Source organism: Psilocybe cubensis, chromosome 4 (assembly GCF_017499595.1).
Source record: "Psilocybe cubensis strain MGC-MH-2018 chromosome 4, whole genome shotgun sequence".
Classification (NCBI taxonomy): Eukaryota; Fungi; Basidiomycota; class Agaricomycetes; order Agaricales; family Agrocybaceae; genus Psilocybe; species Psilocybe cubensis.
Window position 1 is genome coordinate 212,452 of NC_063002.1, and position 19,832 is coordinate 232,283.

Consider the following 19,832-nt stretch of genomic DNA (forward strand, 5'->3'; position numbering starts at 1 on the left):
ATCTGAATGTAACACTACACCTCAAAACTCTTTCTCTTAAATTGAATTTTGCGCGTGCAGTTAACTTGATAATCGAGTATTTGATTTGGACCGGTGCCAAGGAACCAAAAACAGCCAGCATTGAAGTTCAATGCTGGCTGTTTTTGTTCTCAGGAAGCGTTCATCATTGAACGCTTCCTGAGAACGAGAGATACCGGTTAACATTTCAACTGCCAAAACACGGACTACACACCAAGGTGTTGGGTGGATACTATTGCGAGCATGGACGACAATATGGGACTTCCCGCTACCCCCGCCCCAGAGCCTGGACCCATTAGCAAATATGTAGTCCAATGGCATTGTAAGCGATGACATTTGGGCACGAAACCGCCTTAAAGAGCTGTAAGCCACAACGCAGAAGAAACAAACGTACTCCGGGAACGACGTTAGAACCAGGTCAATGAGGGTTGAACCTGACTTTATCTACAAGACGAAAGGTATCAATCAGTAACTAGGCCTCCTGATCACAATCTTGAATGAATGGAAGACTGCGCATTGAAACTTAGAAAATTTTTAATCTAGTTAACACCAACGTTGCACCTCATCTCGTTATCGCCGCCTCTTTATCGGACAAAATGTACTGAGAAAGAATGGTGTTGGTTCATTGATCTATTGACCAATTGGGCAGAGAATAAGAAGCGGCATAGAACTGGCGCTTCATATTCCACCTTCTGGACAGAATTCTAGCAACGTATTCTGTGTCACTCATAATGTCTACCTCACGCAAGTACACAAAGTTTTTGCACTTGTAAAGTACATCTTCGACACTACTTAAGACTAGCCATAGATTATTAGTATACAATTTATTCTCACAAGAACGAATCCTTAAGACAATTAACTCTTAGATGGGGATTAATCTCTACAATCAGTCTCACTGCAGCCCGCAGAAGTAGCAGCAGAACCCAGACATAAGGAAGTTTCAGGGGTCATCTACACCTCCATTCTGCACAGCGTACGATATTGGGCGCCTCTGGAACAACAAACGAACACTCTTATCAGGAATAACCTTTGATTCGAACCACGCCATCTGGGGTTTCTGTCTTGCTGCCTCAGGGGAGAACCTGAAATTATATGTTGTAAGTATGTATCCAAGCATCAGCTTGAGTTCTGCGACTGCGAAAAAGCGACCCGGGCTGTTCAACGGTGTCGATATATTAGTACATTAAATGTATCTGGTCACAGAATCGACCCACCAAGCTGGTCTCCCGTGCCCAAAAGCGTTGTATTCCAGAGTAGGGGTGGCCATGAGAGGCTGCTGATGGTCTTTGTGTTCCGATCCCCCATTCTCTGATACAGATGTGGTTATCCTTGAGAAACGAAATCCATCAAATACGTTTGCGGGTGGATCGTGATAATAGGTATCATCCCGATGATTTCCCCATGCATTGACGCAAAGATGTGTACCAGGAGGAAGGGTGGTCCCTTGCACGTCGGAAAATGTGAATGGCTTGAGCACCCGTCTACTAAGGAGGACTTGTGAAAGTAACTTTTCAGAAAACGGGATAAGAATTCGGATTGAGAGTATGGTATACCTAGCCCAAGCCCGTTGTATCGTTGAGTTTCTCGAAGAAAACTATCCGTTTTGTACATTTCTCCCACAGCTGCTTTCGTCCACTTGCCGTGACCTATGTGTCGCATCACCGAAAGAGCTTCCTCTCTTAACGGTTGAACGTATTCAGGTCTGTCGCACAGCTCGTATAGTGCCTGTGCAAATGCCTAAAAACAATTAGCTATATCAAAAACTATAGAACAGTTATATAGACCTACTACAGCAGATGAATATGTCGACGCGAAGCTGAACACAACTACACGCTTCGCCATGTTGCGCGGTGTGGGCTCCTCTCCAGTTGCTTTGGCAGAATCAAGGAGCCATGTTATGAGATCAGCCTAGGCAAATAAATTAAACCCTGTCAGCATGGAAATACGACGGGGGGCATACTGGCTTATCAGCCCATTCGCCACCATGTACTCGATCCTGTTCTAGACGGTATGCAATGATAGGTGCAAGGTGTTTCTCTATACCTGAAAGCACAGCGTCCACGTTGGTGACGAATCTGCCGACAGTACTGCCGTGCTGTATTTAATAACAAGGATACGAAGAGTACCAGAAGCTACTCACGGCCTGAGAAACACAGGGAAGAGATGCAGGAACCGACCTTTGACCAGCTCCATCGTCGATTGTATGCACAGCTTTCTAAATTCATTATTCCGGCCTATCAATCCGTCATACATTATTGTAATGATTTATGAGTAAGAATGTCGCACTTACATAAATCGATGCCGAGAAAAGCTCTAGTCGTGATCCTTGAGATGACTTCAACAAGGCCCTCAAAGACAGGCACGCTCGTCCATTCTGACAATCAAAGTAAATGACATTAAGGAAACGATGGGAATTTCATTCATACCGTCGGCTTTGCAGGGTATCATATCATTCAGGGCCAAAACCATTTCGTCATGGATATCATTGAATTGGTTTGCTAGATTCCTGGTGAGAGGTCCACGGACGATGTTGATGTGGTACGGGTTGTCAGAAACATCTACGCCCAATGTATGGTCCCATTGGTAAAACTGTAGTTCATTCGGTGAGGCCTTCAGGGATCTAGAGGTCGGTAAAGACTTACGACAGGGTTGCTCCGAACACCCGAAAGTTGACTTTCGTTAGCTTTGCGGATATCTTCTACCCGCTCACGTCCGTTGGCGACAACGAGCCATTCGTCGAACATAGGAAGCTTCCATACACCCCCTGGATACTGTGAATGATTGTCAATGAGCGTATGTAGTGCAGGAGTTGAGACCTGCCGTGCCTTGCGATATCCCTCTTCCACAATTTCTCGACCAGACAAGAAAAACTTTACCGCAGATATGAATGAAAGAAATGGGGTCGAGTATCCGATAGTGGGTATGTGATCAAGCTGTGCGTATTGGTAGAGTGAGTAAGTCTTGATCGACCGTAAATTATGTTCCATAAGCATGCTTACCCTTCTATCACGGAACAAAATTCTACATGAGACGAGCACAATAATGACAACCCAGTAGTCTGAAGTATTGAACGAGAGCATGAAGACTTGGAGGTACGAAGCAGGGTCATAGGGGAGGATTATATACCCCATTATCCGGTGAATATGGGGACCTCGATGATGTAACGTACCACATTGGAAGTGCAAGGATGTGTAGCGAAGAATCAATTGGCAGATGACAGATTATGTATTCCCTAGTTTCAAAGGAATCACCTGATGAAGCAGAGATAGCATTTTAAGTCAGAGGTATTTAGGGCAGTTCAGACAAAGTACCTACTACGGTACATTCACAAATGGATTTGATTGCCGCCGCCGCACACCAACTTCGCTCATCATGTCATAAATTAGTTCAAATAGTTTGGCCCTTTTCATAAAAGTCGACTGACAATATAGCATTGTAACACGCCCCCGAGTCAATGCTCTCCCTGAGAGTGTTGTCAATGGGAATGCAGTGGGTTGCTCGGATCTTTGGTAGATGAAGAATGGGGCTATTCGGGGCGATCCAGCGCTTCAGTGCCAATTGTCTTTGTTGGAGCGTTTTTCTTGTCACCTAAAAGAATATGTTCGATCAACAGGATATACAACGGAAGCTTGAAGCGCTGAGAAAAAACGTTGGAACGCATGGCGGTGGTGCTCGATGGTGGGAAAAAGGAAAAAATGCTGCTGAATATTCCCATCACGTGGTCAAGATGGGCCCCGCGTCTGGCAGAGATTCCAGCTTTGGTTTAAGACTATAAGTGTTACAGAAGTTAAACCTTTGATTGATGGGGCGAGTTTCCACTAGATGACGAGGGTGAAAGACGGGTGTATCTATTAGTAAATAAATAATTGCCGAGACCATATATTTTCTCAATGCGAGTGAGGGAAGGATAGGTGTCCTTCACTGACCTTTATAACCCCAGATATACTTTTTTCCGGTTAATTAACACCATCCATCGTAGTCCATTCGGATTACTCTATTAAGTTCGATCCTGCCGTCATACAGCTATGGCTATTAGAATAATTTAGCGCCCGTGATGTGCTTTCAAAAGCTCTGAATCGATATTATGCTGTTCGAGAAGCTGAGCCGAATGGTCTTATACATTCAACGTGTAACTGACTGCTGGGGTCAACGAACATCAAGCATTTCATTAATCTTCTTCCAGAAGACCCCATTTTTCAGCTCCAGAACTTCGTTTAGCGGAAATGTGATTCCTTGCTGGCTCATTTGTAATTGTCACTTGGCATCGATCGAGTCATATATGACCTACGTCATACTGTTATGGCTTCTATATAACATTTTTCTAACCGTCCATAATTATCGCCTATTATCGCTCCAGACATACATCCAATGACTATACTAGCTACGGAACTTAAACCGACCTGCGATGCTTCAATTACGCACAGCAACGATGATGACTACCATACCGGGTTCATGGCTTCTTCTCCTCTCCTCCGTTTACCTTCACCTTGGGACGAATGGGAGGCCATCCTTGACGCCGCTGTCCAGAAAAAATTACAGCTTGGTGACAAACCTGATTTGACCGTGGCTGAGGAAAATGCTTCAAAACAATGGAGAGGGGATGTTCGTAAGGTAAGTGAAAGTTCCGATTGTGGAGTCTGGCTATCATATATAACATAGTCTTTAAAGATGAACACACTATCCGTCGCAGGACTCGAGAAATCGGAGGCGACCCTCCAGCGAGCTCACGTTGTTCTCACTTATATCCTTCACTTCTACATCCAGACACTTCCCGTATCTGAACCAATCTTGGTTCCCAGGACGATCTCAATTCCTCTTCTTTACGTCTCTCAGCTACTGGAAGTTCCACCAGTCATCACATACGCCGACAGTGTACTTAACAATTGGGAATATATCATTTGGCCTCAAAAAACCAGCGAACGCCCTGCAGCAGACAACCTACGATCTCAGACAACATTCACGGGACTCGTAGATGAGCACGAGTTTAATCTTGTCTCGGCGCGCATCGAGTTCCTTGGTAGCGATGCAGTGAAATTAATTGCCTTGATGATGGACCAACTGGCAGTCGGGGATTCGGACGCAACCAAACAAATCACCGAACATCTCCGTCAATTAGCTGGTGTCATATACGCCATGAAAGACGCTTTGCTAGACGTCATGAAGAGATGCAACCCCGATGTTTTCTATAATCAGGTGCGACCTTGGCTACGAGGCGAGGATTCTGCAGCCACTGTGCGGAAATGGAAATTTGAGGGAATCGACGAGCATCCCGATCTACGCCAGCCACAGTATCTGTCGGGACCCAGCGCAGGACAGAGTTGCTTGATACATTCCCTTGACGCCTTCTTTGGCATCGACCACGGTGCGTCAAATCACGGCAGCACCTCCCTCATGACGCGCATGCAGGAATATATGCCGAAGAAACACCGTGAGTTCCTGAACAACATCAAAATGTCTCCTCGACCGTTACGCAATTTCGTTCTCGCCTCCGTCGATGCGTGTATCCTAGCAGAGTTTAACCACGCAGTCGCTGCCCTTAAAGCATTCCGGGACGCCCACATGATCATCATCACTTTCTTTGTTTTGGGTCCCGCCAGAAGAGCTGAGAAGAAGGATCAGGCTGGTCACCCCTCAAACGTCGGAAACGATCCTATTAAAGGGACAGGTGGAACAGACCTTGTCAAATTTTTGAAGGAAACTCGGGCGCATACGACAGCTGCAATGATCGATACCAATAGAAAGATGGATTAGGAGTAATGAGGAGAAAGCATACGTACATTTCCTTTAAATTAACAGCGATAGTAGTGGCGTCCAATGTACGATGCTTTGAACAGATCACAATGATGCAATTTCTGCTTTAGGACCTCGTATAACGTTGGAGGTCACGTAATGGACTCTTCCATGCACTACCGGGCTATACGAGTCAAGGAATAGTGATACTTGTTTGCATTGCCTATGCCATTGATAGTATCTATACAAACCGTACACATAAGCTCGTTGTCTAATGGAGCACTTACTAGTTATTCTTCCTGAAGTTCGGTATATGTGGATATGGTATCCCAGCTACGCCGCCTACGAAATGCGACCGCCCTCTCGACAGTTTCCTGCGAAATAGCTAATCTCGTATAATATATCCCGTATTCTGTAGACATGGTGCGTGAAGAAGGGTATGAATATACGGAGGCGTCAGATAGATCTAGTGCAACGAGGGACCGATGGGCTGGGTCTATTGGCTCAAGGATGGAGGAAGCAGATGAAATAACCGACAATCTATGCGTCTGAACTGCCATTTGTACCAGATGTTGCTTGAACGGCGCCATCATCTCTACAACGCGCTCGTTTTGGTTCTCAAGAGGGACTTGAGCCTCAGTAAACCACGTTAAAGTCTGGGTGGAGGTAACATAACCAGTTAGAAGTACACAATATAATTTGATATAAATTACCTGGTATATCGTGCTCGCATTCTGCGGGGTAACGCCTCTGGCCAACGAATCCAAAATCCAGGTCGCCCTCCGTTCGTCTTCCACTGTAGTGTGTGTCACTCCTTGTGCATGGAGCATTGGGTTCGTGATAAGGTTTGTCCACTCATCACAGTAGAAAGACGGTCTTGATTGTTGACAAATGACGTGATCTAGTTGTTCACGACAGGATAAAATCAGCATTCTTACTGATTTGTGCCAATACGCTGATTCATCGAGTTGTAAAAGCGCTGTTTCCGCAGCAAAAAGAAGGGCCAGTGCGTTGCGTGGGGTAATCATTTCATTTAATGATTCTAGTAAAGCAGAGTGAACAGCCGCCGGCATGGATCCAAGCTCTTGTGTGCACCATTGAGGACCGAACATACCCACCAGGGCTCTACGCGTTCCCCGTTCCAGTATTAGATCTTGGATATCCGGCTCCATAGCGAATGCCAAAATTCGCGGAGCTCTACGAGCGCAATGGCGGCATGAACAACCCCCCAACGCGACCATCTGCTTCCACTTTCCATCGATCAACCGAGCGTATGAGGATGCAGACATAGGGGCAGAGAAGCACCCATGCAGCATGTCAGCTATGGTGTATGACACTATTGCAGATTGCAATGTTGGAATTCGAAGATATTGCGATGCACGGTAGAGGGAAACCGTCGTGGAATAGTCAGCGGTAAACTGAGTGAGTGGAAATTGTAGGAGGCCCGTGTATATGAAACGTAACGTGAAGTCCACAGTCACCGGATTGAACGGAGGTGAAGGCAGAGGAACAATGAACAACTTCTGCGGTCGTTGATGAGCAGATTCACGTTTTTCAAGACGCGATAGAAGAATGTCGCGAAAGTAAGGCGACCGTGCCGCAAGAATCGACTTATGGCATGGAAAAACGCACACAACTCGACCTTCGTCATCGACATCACGACTGTGAGACGCGGGTACAACAATTTGCATATCCGAGAAGAGTCGCCATTGTAGCAAAAAATACAGGTCGTTACGGATCTTAGTTGTGCTCATTTGCCGCAAAAGAACTCGCTTTCCAGTGTACTGATCTGTAATACCCTTCCCAAAAGGTAGAATTAGGTTGGAATACTGAGTGCTCGTCCACAATCCCATGATTTCCCGTTCTGTTTCACTGGATATAAGAAGGTTGAAAGAATGTGAACTTTCAGATGGAAATGAATCAAGGTAATCACGAAGTTTGCCGACACCAAGGGGTTCATTAGGAAAGAATCGCTCATAGGAGTCGGTCGTCGCTATAGCATTAACTGACACCTGAAGTGCGAACTATAACAGTGGGCTTTGCATTGGGAAATAACGATCAACGCACTGTTCCAAGCTTGTCTCTCCTGTCCCCCTCGTCAGAAATCTCACTTTTGCTCCTTTCACGCGCGACAGTTTCCCAGATAAAGGGAGGTAGTGCGTCCTCTAGATCTTCCCTCCAAGTAAGCATCGCCGTGTCCAATGCTGACTGGAGAAACTCCACAGAGATGCTGAGCGAGCCATGATCTTGAGCAAAGTCCATACGTGGTAATGGTAGCACGTTAAGCTAGTTTAAAAACAGTTATGGCGAGAAAACTTACCTTGGCTTTTTATATCAGCCAGTACATAGCAAACACTCAATCACGCCAACCTTATTCACTGTATAGAAACCTATGCCACCAGTTTATGTTAGCGGTGTTCGTTCTGGCGAGTCACACAGCCCTGTCACCTGTTATTCGCCTAAAGCGCCTTTGTTTCTCGTGGGCTGTGTTTATAAAGACGTTACGAATATATACACACCTTCCATTGATATCGTTCTGGCCTGTATTTGCTAATAGAGAAATAAGATGACACTGGATGACAGACCAAATTCCGACAAATCTGTGGAGACGCTCTACCACTGCCAGGTGGATGCGGTCGATATTCTCAGCACGTGATATGGTTGCACTACGCGACCTCTTTGCTTTATTGAGAACAATGTATGGCGCCGCGCACAAAATTGGAGATAACAGCAATAAATTACCATAAAAAACCCTTATGAGAACTACAGAAGATATAACCTATAAAAATGAACCCAGAGATCGATCCTGCAATCATTATACAGCATTCGCGGTCTTGTAATTCGAGCTTTGATACGACGACTTGTCATATTGAGTGTTCTCGGAGTAGTCCACAGAGTCGTTAATCGTTTCCATACGGAGAGAAACCGAAGTTCCTTTGCTTGCACCGAATCCGGAGCTTGTGTTTGTTGGTCTAGATGCAGCTTGGAATTTACTGCCAACTGTCGTGGAGCGCTGAGTTTCTGACACGGTGCTTCCTGGGACAAGGTCTAGATGGACAACAAGAACAATCAACGTTGGAAGAATACCCTTGTATATCAAAAAGAATTATTAGGACTAAGCAACTATACTGGAGATGATTTTTAGGACTTACAGCCAAGGGTATTTGGAGGTCTAAGACGGTGTGAATACCGTTACTATGAACATCATCCAGAATCAAATCAATGATCTTAAGAGTCTACATTAGCTATATGACCCCAGACATGAATGAAATAGTGTACCTGGGAGAGGGCGTAAATGGCACCAGATTCGATAATAAGCAACAGAACACCCTGGTATTTATTCTGGGACCGTGTCGAGGGGGCTCGACCGAGAAGTTTGTTCATCTTCCATTGCATATACCTGAAAGAATTGTGATTAGAGAGAGACACTCATGATACTAAGTATACGAACCAAATCCTTCCAGCAATCAGAATTGTCGATAAAATTACGTTGGTGACGAGAAGTGCTGTTGCCACGTCTGCAATTCGTGGTCTATGTGCAAAAGTGGTCAACTCTGCTGCTTCTGCAAAACGGACACCTATGTACGACAATTAGTGATTTGTACTCGTATTGATGATCAAAACATACCGGCAGAGGAAAGCATTAAAAGGAATGGGATGGCAGCCGCTAAGTAGCTTCGACCCCAGACAACCCATACACGCCATATAATGATCATGTCGCCAATCATGAACTATGGATAATAAGTGGATCACATAATCAGATTAAGATCTATGCAATATTTGTTTGACTAGAAGCTGTACCTGTATAGTTGCAATAGACGCCTGGGCTTGTGCATTTGGAATCGGAGTAACAACATGGGTGACTTGCTGGATGACGAGGCCCAAATGAACACACGACAGCGCCCACATCAAAATTCCGGCCAAAAACATGACTCGGTGAATCATGGGCATAGGCTTAGGTCGCCTGATATTTTACAGTTTGCATATTAGTTTCCAGATAAGTCAACGGATAATGTCTTACATCAGGAGCCAGAGGATTACGATGACCAATACGCAGTACATCCCTGAATAATTCATAATCACGTAAATAAGCATTAGAAGTATCAATGCTCAAATCCATGAACTAACCCTGCAGGATGGACTCGCACATGACCTCTATATAGTGAAGCTGAGCGGTATTGGGAGTGCCCATGACTATCGCGCTGAATTACCAGAGGGTGGCTGGAGTTGGGGATCAAATTGGCTTTGTGGATTCTGTGAGCGGCCGGCTTCTCTGTTATGTACTAGCTCGCGCCCTATAGAGAATCTATTCCCATACCATGTTAATGGATTGTAAGGAGGTCCGTACTTGACAGGGGCTTTCAGTAGGTATGATAGATGACATGAAATCACCGTCAGTCAGATAATCGTGTCTTGAATACTCTTCGCCAGGTAATGAGATAAAATGATCATCAAACCGTCTGTTTGCTCTTAAAATCTATTGATATGCACGATGGTGAGAGAGTTCGCCGCCTGAAAAGGATCCCGGGCGACATGTCATTCATAATAAATTTAGCGTGTGTATAGACATGGTACCCGTTAGGGAGATCGGAAGTACAGCGCCGTTGCGAGTAGAGGTGCCTGTTCTAGGCGACATCGTTGCTACTTTTATGACGTTGGTATATCATCCCCTCAGTCATTAGGCATCACGCTGGGAAATAACTTCCACGAACTAAATTCATGTACATATCTACGATAATCTGCCTGAGTATATCCGGGGATTCATACTGCATAGTTAGCAGATAAAAAAGGACTTTTGGATTCAAAAAAGGTTTATTTGCCATGTATGGATGTGTTCGGGAGAGCAAAGTGCGATCGTCACTCCGTACATTTTTTTTACTTACGATTTCTCACCGTATTTTGATACTTGCTAACTGATCTTTCAAACCCAAAATTACAGCTGCAATCTAATCAGCTGTCTGTCGATGATCACATGACAATTTCTTTCATGGAAACCTCATGTTCGAAGAGGGATTTACCAGTCCAACCTTGTCGCTCTTAGTCTCCTGTACACCGTGATAACTACTCAAGGATGAGCACGGAAGAGACCCCACTTCTCCAGGACAGGGCCGCCAACCATGAGGACGTGTATAATCGATTTTCTCCTGCTAGAAAAAGGGCAATCATTGCGATGGTTTCCTGGTGCGGTCTTATTCCATGTAGGTGTTCCAAAGTGCATTTTTTTAACGAGAAAAACGGCAAATGTCCAGATTGAATACATCTTTCATAGTTTTTGTGACAGGAACTTTTACTCCGTCCATCTCTCAAATTGCCAAGGACCTTGATACCACCGGAACCGTCGTAAAGTAAGCTCCCCACAACGCTGTATCCAATTTGTCATTTAATCGTACTGTCGACGTGTAGTTACGCCATAAGCATATCGTGGATTGCAGCTTCATTGGGGGGATTGATTGGTGGCACCTATTCGACATTTTGTGAGTTAATACGACCTTCGTCGTCACCTTGCTGAAAATCAACCTCTGCTAGATGGAAGGAGAGTGATTTACACGTTTTCTCTACCAATTGTCCTTGTTGGGTCGGCCGGGGTTGCATCCGCACAGAATGTTCACACTCTTTTCTTTTGGAGATTCTTCCAGGCTCTGGGTGCTTCACCTAGCCAAGTTCTAGGAGCGGGTGTAATAGGAGATGTTTACAAGCTCGAAGAACGCGGAAGAGCTATGGCTGTTTTTTTCGCGGTACGTGCTTTCTCTATAAATAACTGATGCATGCAATACTGATTTGGGACTTGGCTCAGTAGACTTGCCTCCTAGGCCCATCCTTGGCACCGATAGCAGGAGGTGCGTGTACCTGGCAGTATAATGTTTACGTGCTATTTGAGCATTGGCATTTCAGGCTGGGTAACCTTCTACTACTCCTGGAGAGTCATGCAAGGATCTATAGGAGCTGTAGCTCTTTTGTCCTATGTCTTCATGTTGATCTTCTTCCCGGAAACAAGCCAACCTGGTACCCGGGGGATAGACAAGCTTAGGTCTCAACAAGACCGGGATACCGAAAGCAATGGGGTCGGATTTGTGTTCATAAACCCTTTCCGACTTATGCTTTTACTGCGCAGTCCAAATCTTTTGTCAATCGTGGGGAATTTAGTTCTGAAAATGATCCTCCCTACTCACATCTTTGTCGTCTGTAGTCAGTTATACTGTCAGCTTCACTGATGACGGTGTTCGGTAAGTTCTTTGCTAGTTTGTATTCATTTCTTACACCGAGTGATCCGTCGCGCCTACTAAGTGACGTTGGTGCCCCTGGTTTACACAATCGTGAGCCGAATTTTTTATTCAACGCATGTGTACTCATCTCAACTTACTTGGGATTAGGGGGAACGATACAATATTGCGAACGAAGCGTTAATTGGATTATGCTTTCTACCCGCTGGCTTAGGCAACATAGGTGAGGGTTAATTGAGCAAGGTGAATGCCTTAAACTGTATTAACATATACAGTCGGCGCCATTGTGGTTGGCCGTATTTCGGATTACACTGTCATCAAATGGCGCAAAAAGCGAGGAGGAAACTGGTATCCTGAGGACCGGCTCAGAGCAGCCCTCGTTCCACTAGGCATTTTTGTCCCGGTTTCCTTGATAGCATATGGCCTCGTCAACCATCTCGTGGATGGGAAACTTGGACTAGCATTATGTCTTGTCTGTCTCTTCATAAGCGGTCTTGGTGTCAGTATTTCGCCATATTGTGTTGCTATTTCACGAGTTCATTGACTTATCGCGTTGTTCTATCAAGGTTGAAATGGCCTTTGGGCCATGTGCTGCGTACCTGGTAGACGTTTTACACTCCAGGAGCGCTGAAGCATTGGCAGCAAACAGGTGCTCATGTCTTCTCACATCACGGAGGGCTGTCACTAATTCCCCTATCCTCTGCACCCAAGTGGTCTCCGATCTATTTTGGTCGCCATAGGCATCGCCTTTGTCCTTCCCATGATTAATCGATTTGGGATTGTAATCGCGAATACGATTTTCGCTGTAAATGCTTGGTTATCATTCGGGTGCGAAGCTTTCCTAATTTGGCCCCTGGAAGGCTTCTTAATGCTAACTCCTACCACTCACAGGCTCTTGTGTACCCTCATCAAGTATGGTGATCGGATGAGGGCCTGGATTGATGTGGGATTCTCCACAGTCGATAATAATTAACTCAATTCGCAGGAGTACTGTCAATCCCATCTTCCCGAATGCACATGCCATGGTCTTATTTTTGTTCTTTTACAATGTGTGAAAGGAGAACCGAAATCACTAGAACAAACCTTGCACCTTTCTGCTCATCGGATCCGTCCGTAGTTAGCTCGACCCATCTATCATTTGCCTAAATGTTTATGAACCTTAATCATCTGGGCGATGCTACTGATAGTCAAGACAGACTTCCCCTAACTTGCAGCTATCTAAAGCATGTGTATCTATCGATGATTTTCTAGGCCTTCTGTTTCACTACGGGAAGTATGAGAACCACGTATATTTACAGGTCTGTTGCAATCATTGTAATCAGTTAGTTAACTACCCCGGCAAGTAAACGACAGGTACATTGAGCGGCAATAGGAATGATGTAGGTACCACGAGGATATCAACAGAACGGGGTGTGCTTTGTATCTTGATATTACCTCTCACTTAAAAAGACCAAACGTAATCGCGTACTTGATTACGAGTTTAAGCAAGCATCTAGGGAGCTCTTCTAGCCTGAAGGTAGATCCAGAAAAGGGAAGCAAAAACCTAGACAAGACTGTTCAATAGAGTTCTATACACAAAAATGAAATTACATGCCCTCAAACTAGGGTGGCGTAGTTACGCCAGCCGCATGAATTTTTGATATCGGACGGAATCGTAGGATCTTAGCCGCTGTACACCAGTACCTGTATTACAAAGTGAGAGCCAGTTAAAGACGCGTACGAACATGCTGCTCTTTACCACTTGCCTGCCCAGGTAGTCGTTTCTCGATACCAAGTGTTGCTAACGTAGTATGAAGGTTTCTTTCGTTTTGATTGCGTCATGCACTGCTACTGCTTGGGCAGCCGCAGTCACCAGTCCCACCACCGAAGCAACAATGAAGTTCATTATGAGCGGCCTACACGAGGTTAAATATCACTTCATGCACCTCGATGTCGCCATACACAAGTTCCCAGAGACGGGAACTAATGGCGCAAAGGTATGTGAACGTGTGCATTCGTCTTCTGCTCCTTTCTAATCGGATCCATTAAAAGGCCATTCACGAACACGAAGCTGCCATCCATACTCTCTTCGGTGATTTGAACACCAATCTCGCCACTCTTTCAAGACCCATTTCCCATGAGAATGTCAAAGAGATAGTAAAGTTGTATCAAAGCTTTACTCCCACCATAGTTCGTTCCTTCAACGGGATCGAAGCCAAAGCACCTTCTTTTGTCACCTTCTCGGCAGCAGAGACAATGAAACAAGACATGATACTCTCCTCTAATCAATGCAAGCCATTCGCCCAGCAGTTAATTGCCGTCACACCAGTCAGCTTCAACCTCCTATTTGACAATATAACTGATCTAAGCCACGTTGCGTACTAGCCCATTTTGACAGAGGCTGTCTCGGCCATGTTTGACGAAATCGATGTTGCACGGAATAACGCAATGGTAGCGTTCCAGTAGATATCCGCAGAACCAGACCAATTAGAAACGATGATAGGCCGGGTCCACACAGTTCGAGAACGCCTTGGGGAATACCGAATCATAGATGACTTGTATGGCATGATGGGATAGAGAACAATTTAACAACCAGATTTACTATCCATCTCATACGGGAAGGTACTTGACATGACCTTAGCAAGGTAGAAGTTCTTTCCATCATGAGCATCGGTAGTCGTATTCTTCAAGGTGACGCACAAAGGCTCCGAAACACCAGATAGAGACACCATGATGCTGCCCATAGACTGCCCATAAATTCTATGAGGCACATACGTATATGGAACGTTCGATGAAGAGCAATTTCCTTTCTGATTTGTGGGTGTTAAGGGGAGCGAGGAGGAAAATCAGAAGAAAGAGCTGTCACTCCTGTAGCTCGGTATGACTCGGAACAGTCTCAATAATTACTGTCACGTGACTATATCGGCAACAAACGCGTCCTCTGCGAGACATATAGGGGTTACAGAGGAGCACTGAACGATAGAGAATCGTGTTTTAAACCCTTTTTACGAGTCATTCTTGACATTACATGTTTCAAAAATCTACAATATATGATACGCATTCCACTCCGATGAATATTTTACCATTCAAGAACTGTGTGATTGCTAGATAGAGGACTTTGATGTGTGATTATTATTGTGTTCAGAATTTATGCATGGATTGAGCTTAATATAGATATCACTGATTAAACATAGCGGTGAGGTTTTCTACTGAAGATTTTACCCTTTCTTGGCAGTGGATAATTTAATTTATATGTGTAGTTGCCTATCAATCGAGTCAAAGAATTGTCAGATGCTGAGCGATGTCCATGGGAGGGGCCAAATTTTGCAAATCAAAGATCGTATAAGGGTTATCGAAAGTTGGTCGCTCGTTGTACATTTTTATTCACATGTCACTCGGAGACGATACCAAAGTTTATCCCAATCACCTGGGCTGTAACGCATGGAGGGTTGCATGAAAAAACATATAAATGCTAGATGGAAATTATGGTAATCTTTAGAGCTCTCAACGCACTCTTTTTCTTCGCCCATCGATCTTATTTTGCTCTGCCGAGTATGAAGTTCTCCCTGGCAGTCGTTGCATCTTGCATTGCGGTGGCGTCAGCAGCCGCTGTGTCCACAACGGAGGCAACGATGAGATTGATAATGAAGGATCTATCTACGATTGGAGGACAATTCACCAAGATTGCCTCTGATGTTAGCAAGTTCCCTCAAACCGGTGCTAAAGGCGCAAGTGTAAGCGCAAATGATTTCTCCGCGACATATCTCTGCATCCCTTACCGTCTACTAGGATATTCACGCCGACGAGGCTGCAATCCACACGCTTTTCATTGACGTGAACAACAATTTGGGTGTTAGTATACCTACCTACTTGGAGTTCAAAATTCTGATCACTGGTCATTTATTCTACTCTACAGCTTCTTCCGACACCCGTGTCGGCAGAGAATATCAAAAAAGTTATTGACACGTACAATAGTTTCACACCCAATATCCTTGATTATCTCAACGGAATCACGGCCAAGGCATCCGACTTCAAAGCTCTGGGCCCAGCGGAAACGACCACCATGTCCACTGATTTACTTTCCTCTGCTGCAGTATGCAGAGCATTTGCCGGAACTGTCTTGTCAATGACTCCTGTCTGTGATTTTTACTTTATTGTGCTTATAGATAAACTGATGAGGTATAAATAACAGCCTGTTATGACAGACGCTGTGAATACCATGTTCAATGAGGTCGATGCAGCCAGGGAGAGCGCATCCGCAGCTCTTAGCGCATGATTTTTGTTCATTATTCTCAAGCGATGTTTATTAGCCTGTAGCATTTTAGGCTGTAGACCCTATACGTATTCACTTTCAAACATATTAACACAGAGAGATGCATATATTATTGCACAAAGGGTCTGAAAAGGTTGATTGAATGAGACGCGCACCACATGAAGATAACGGAGATAATGTGAACTTGTTCCACTTGCAAGGGGACAAGTAACTCTTGGTTTCTCGCATAATCTGTGCCAGCAAAAGTCACGAACCTCGTGATTCATCCTTAGATATTCCACGATGACCGAGTAAATTTCAATTCCATGAGCTCAAACCTACAAGCCCAAAATAACCAACAATTTGAAAGCTAAATAAAAATGACGATCCCATTCACATAGTTCCTTTCGGCAGTATGGAATCTATATGAATGTCGAAAAGTCATGGTTCCCCTGTCTGTACAACTTGAACTTCTTTACCCTTCCCCCTCTTCATGTGTACTTCCATGAAATATATAGACATTGTAATGGGCCGCGCATTCAGGACCTTGGGCGCAGAGCTAGGACATAGCTGACAAGGGGTTCGTGAGATTGTTGATTATAAAAATAGTCTGTCCTGTCGTACAGCCTTTGCATTCTCAATCAGAGGACCCCACGGCGCCGATCAATCGACATTACCGTGCTCGAGGAAGAGATCCGTCTTTACAGCATTAAATGCATAAACGAGCATATTCTGCCTACTCCCGAATATACCTCAGGAACACGACATGGAAAGCTGATGTATTGAAGTTAGCTGCCTACCGGAGGGAGCAAAATCAAGCGCCGAAGTCAAATAAATTTACTCGTTATTTCTGTTTAACCTAGCTGAGAGAAATTAATGGTGTGCCACAACTCTTGTGAAAAGAAGATGGCAGACAATGTATGGCGACGATATTGTTGGACTGACTCCACGAGAGGATTTGAAAAATCACACGTCAACTGGCATGCGTTTCATGTGGAATGGTTAGAGGTAACTATAGGCACCAGTATGTGCCTCTACAAGGGGCGAAAAGAAGTATTAAAAGCAACAGATTGTGACTCCAACTTTTCTCGTCGCTCAAGCTACATTGGATACGCGGAAACTCTTGCCAGTACTCTATTCAAGGATGAGATTTTCACTGTTCATTGCTGCCACTTCTTTCATTGCTGCGGCCTCGGCAGCTGCCGTGTCTACGCCGGCGGCGACTATGAGGCTGGTCATGAACGACCTGGTAAAGATCGGTAATCAGTTCACCAAAATCACATCGGATGTCAACAACTTCCCCCAGACGGGAGCTCAAGGAGCAAGTGTATGTTCTATCGCATTGTTAAAGCCATCATCATTTCTATCTGACCATTTCGCTATTCAGGATATTCACGCAGACGAGGTGGCAATTCACGCATTGTTCCTGGACGTAAATAAAAATTTGGGTGTAAGTCACAATCAATAAGCGAAAAACACTTGTGAAAGTAGCATCATTAAATCCATAAACCCTTAGCTTCTGCCACAGCCAGTATCGCAAGAGAATATCAAGAAGGTCGTTTCTACATACAATAGCTTCACACCCAACATTCTTGCATACCTGAACGGAATCACTTCCAAGGCCGCTGATTTTAAGGCCTTAGGCACCGCCGAAACTACCACAATGACTAATGATTTGGCCCTATCTGGCGATGCGTGCAAAGCATTCGCCACCACAGTGCTCTCGATTACCCCGGTAAGTCGCATAGATACTATATAATGCGTTAATTCATTTACAAACTTCTGACACAGCCTGTTATGTCCGATGCTGTCAACACGATGTTTACCAGCGTCGATGCGGCTAGAGAGAGTGCTGTAGCCGCTTTTGCTTAATCGATCAATTATGTAGGATACAGTGTAGTTGACCAGGGATTTTTTCAGTGTAATTTCTGCCTTGCATTCATGTTCACATAGTCTCGTTATTAAATTCAGACATGTTTTCGGAGGAATATTTTGGTACATGAATCAGCATTATTTAGTACAAACGAAGTGAGTTGAGCGTAAACGCCTTGGCAACTGTAGGTGTAGTCATCGCAAAAACCGAACTCACAAGCGCGAATATAGTAATAAGCATTTACCAGATGGACGATAGGTATCTTCAGAATTGCGAGTGTGCATTCATGCAATTTAATTAATGAAATAAAGTAAAAATGTCTCACAGGGTGTTGTTTAGTCTATAGTGATGGGTTAAGAGCTGAGGCGCTGAGGACTTCAAAGGTTATCGTGCAGTGCGGAGAAGCCGCCAAGGCCAATGTAATCACACCGGCATGTAAAACCCGATAGTTTCAAGTTCATGCCGCACCGGGTACGTGTTCAGCGGAAGGGAGTCATGATACATGTTACTCTATCGTCAGTACTCAGTAGTAATTATGCCATTTTTCAACACCAACCAAATAATGCAGCAACTTCAAACGCCGGGATAACCCAAGTGGATACGCCATACGTGCTTGTACAGCGGGAATCCGGAAGAATTCATAGTCTATTTGGCAGTTCTTCACCACATGGGCTGTTCCATCAATGCCTTTTTAATCATATATATGACAAAATGTTCCGCCAAATTAAGTCATTCTCTGGAAATGTCACTTTAGAGCCAGTTCTACGATAAGGAACCTCTGCAGCAGGAGGCGTATGGTGTTGGTTAGTTGTGTCTTGGTGTATTGGTCCTTCACCACAAAAGGGTTTCTACTAGGGAGTCCCTCACCGGTTTATGACCCTGGAAACCTGAATGAACACTGATGCTACAGCTACAAGGCGATACTCACGGGAATGGTAGTGTTTTGCTTGTCTGTTTCATCAACTTCAGTGCTCGTTTATGCCTATGATGCTCTGGAAATCTACAACATCTAGGCAGCTACCGGTCTTTCCCTTCATTCTTGGCGAACACAGATGCAATATATAGAAATTTAAAATCGACAGTTCCCATCCTTTGGTGGATTTATCGGGATTCTCGGTATAGCTGCAACACATCCGTTCCGGATGGGCATGTCTTTAATAAAATAAATAGTCGTGTCATTGTTTGTTGTTTATATGCAAAAGGATATCATGGATACACGGTTAAGGTAAATTCATGAGTTACTACAAATATTACTATTGAGCTATTGAAATACTTCTACAATGCATAGTAGTACATTTAAGCTTAAAAGTAAATCTTTATGAATCGATTTTACACTGGGGAAGAAAAGGCAATTTGGGGGAAACCTACCATTGAAGCTGGCTTTGTCCCAGAAACAAAAGCAATTTCTGCACAATATTTCTTAGCAGGGAGCACCCGAACAGTTTGACGATGAGTGTCGCACCACGTGATGTGGGCGCTTACTTACGGGGTCCTCATGGCGGTGGTTATGGTAATGCAAAGACGAAGGATAACGAGATGCACTTCAGAAATATTTTAAAGGCGTAAAATACTAATTACTACCTGGGTACATCTGACTCCCGCCTTCTGAGCAACTCCTGAGTCACCGTCATCAATTCGTCATCCTCGCTCCGAAAATGTGATTACTAATCTCACAGATGATGAATGCTGATGCCAAAAAATAGGCTATCTCTACATATTGTCAATAATCCAGGAGAAGGGACTTGGCCACTCAATTTTG

At 44.6% G+C, this 19,832-nt stretch overlaps 7 protein-coding genes across 7 annotated transcripts; 4 read left to right on the forward strand and 3 right to left on the reverse strand.

The window, feature by feature from the left end:
• Positions 1-958: 958 nt before the first annotated feature.
• Positions 959-3,149, reverse strand: JR316_0004184 (Cytochrome P450 monooxygenase 151; the record flags this gene model as incomplete). Its single annotated transcript, XM_047889953.1, has 10 exons — positions 959-1,172; positions 1,233-1,512; positions 1,572-1,755; positions 1,807-1,926; positions 1,979-2,105; positions 2,159-2,252; positions 2,309-2,392; positions 2,445-2,607; positions 2,661-2,789; positions 2,835-3,149. The coding sequence occupies 10 exons, from the start codon at positions 3,147-3,149 to the stop codon at positions 959-961; spliced, it is 1,710 nt and encodes a 569-aa protein (XP_047749714.1).
• A 1,237-nt stretch (positions 3,150-4,386) lies between these two features.
• JR316_0004185 (Indoleamine 2,3-dioxygenase 1) lies at positions 4,387-5,769 on the forward strand (the record flags this gene model as incomplete). Its single annotated transcript, XM_047889954.1, has 2 exons — positions 4,387-4,629; positions 4,687-5,769. 2 exons carry the CDS (start codon positions 4,387-4,389, stop codon positions 5,767-5,769), a joined length of 1,326 nt encoding a protein of 441 aa, XP_047749715.1.
• A 269-nt stretch (positions 5,770-6,038) lies between these two features.
• JR316_0004186 (uncharacterized protein) lies at positions 6,039-8,010 on the reverse strand (the record flags this gene model as incomplete). The annotated part of the gene is made up of 3 exons (XM_047889955.1): positions 6,039-6,404; positions 6,462-7,760; positions 7,816-8,010. The coding sequence occupies 3 exons, from the start codon at positions 8,008-8,010 to the stop codon at positions 6,039-6,041; spliced, it is 1,860 nt and encodes a 619-aa protein (XP_047749716.1).
• Positions 8,011-8,563: 553 nt separating this feature from the next.
• On the reverse strand, positions 8,564-9,940 carry JR316_0004187 (uncharacterized protein; the record flags this gene model as incomplete). The annotated part of the gene is made up of 8 exons (XM_047889956.1): positions 8,564-8,836; positions 8,901-8,975; positions 9,028-9,148; positions 9,200-9,326; positions 9,377-9,479; positions 9,550-9,712; positions 9,770-9,812; positions 9,877-9,940. 8 exons carry the CDS (start codon positions 9,938-9,940, stop codon positions 8,564-8,566), a joined length of 969 nt encoding a protein of 322 aa, XP_047749717.1.
• A 3,819-nt stretch (positions 9,941-13,759) lies between these two features.
• JR316_0004188 (uncharacterized protein) lies at positions 13,760-14,414 on the forward strand (the record flags this gene model as incomplete). Its single annotated transcript, XM_047889957.1, has 3 exons — positions 13,760-13,945; positions 14,001-14,276; positions 14,334-14,414. 3 exons carry the CDS (start codon positions 13,760-13,762, stop codon positions 14,412-14,414), a joined length of 543 nt encoding a protein of 180 aa, XP_047749718.1.
• A 1,088-nt stretch (positions 14,415-15,502) lies between these two features.
• JR316_0004189 (uncharacterized protein) lies at positions 15,503-16,224 on the forward strand (the record flags this gene model as incomplete). Its single annotated transcript, XM_047889958.1, has 4 exons — positions 15,503-15,682; positions 15,738-15,800; positions 15,865-16,083; positions 16,141-16,224. The coding sequence occupies 4 exons, from the start codon at positions 15,503-15,505 to the stop codon at positions 16,222-16,224; spliced, it is 546 nt and encodes a 181-aa protein (XP_047749719.1).
• Positions 16,225-17,344: 1,120 nt separating this feature from the next.
• Positions 17,345-18,072, forward strand: JR316_0004190 (uncharacterized protein; the record flags this gene model as incomplete). The annotated part of the gene is made up of 4 exons (XM_047889959.1): positions 17,345-17,527; positions 17,588-17,650; positions 17,717-17,935; positions 17,992-18,072. 4 exons carry the CDS (start codon positions 17,345-17,347, stop codon positions 18,070-18,072), a joined length of 546 nt encoding a protein of 181 aa, XP_047749720.1.
• Positions 18,073-19,832: the final 1,760 nt, after the last annotated feature.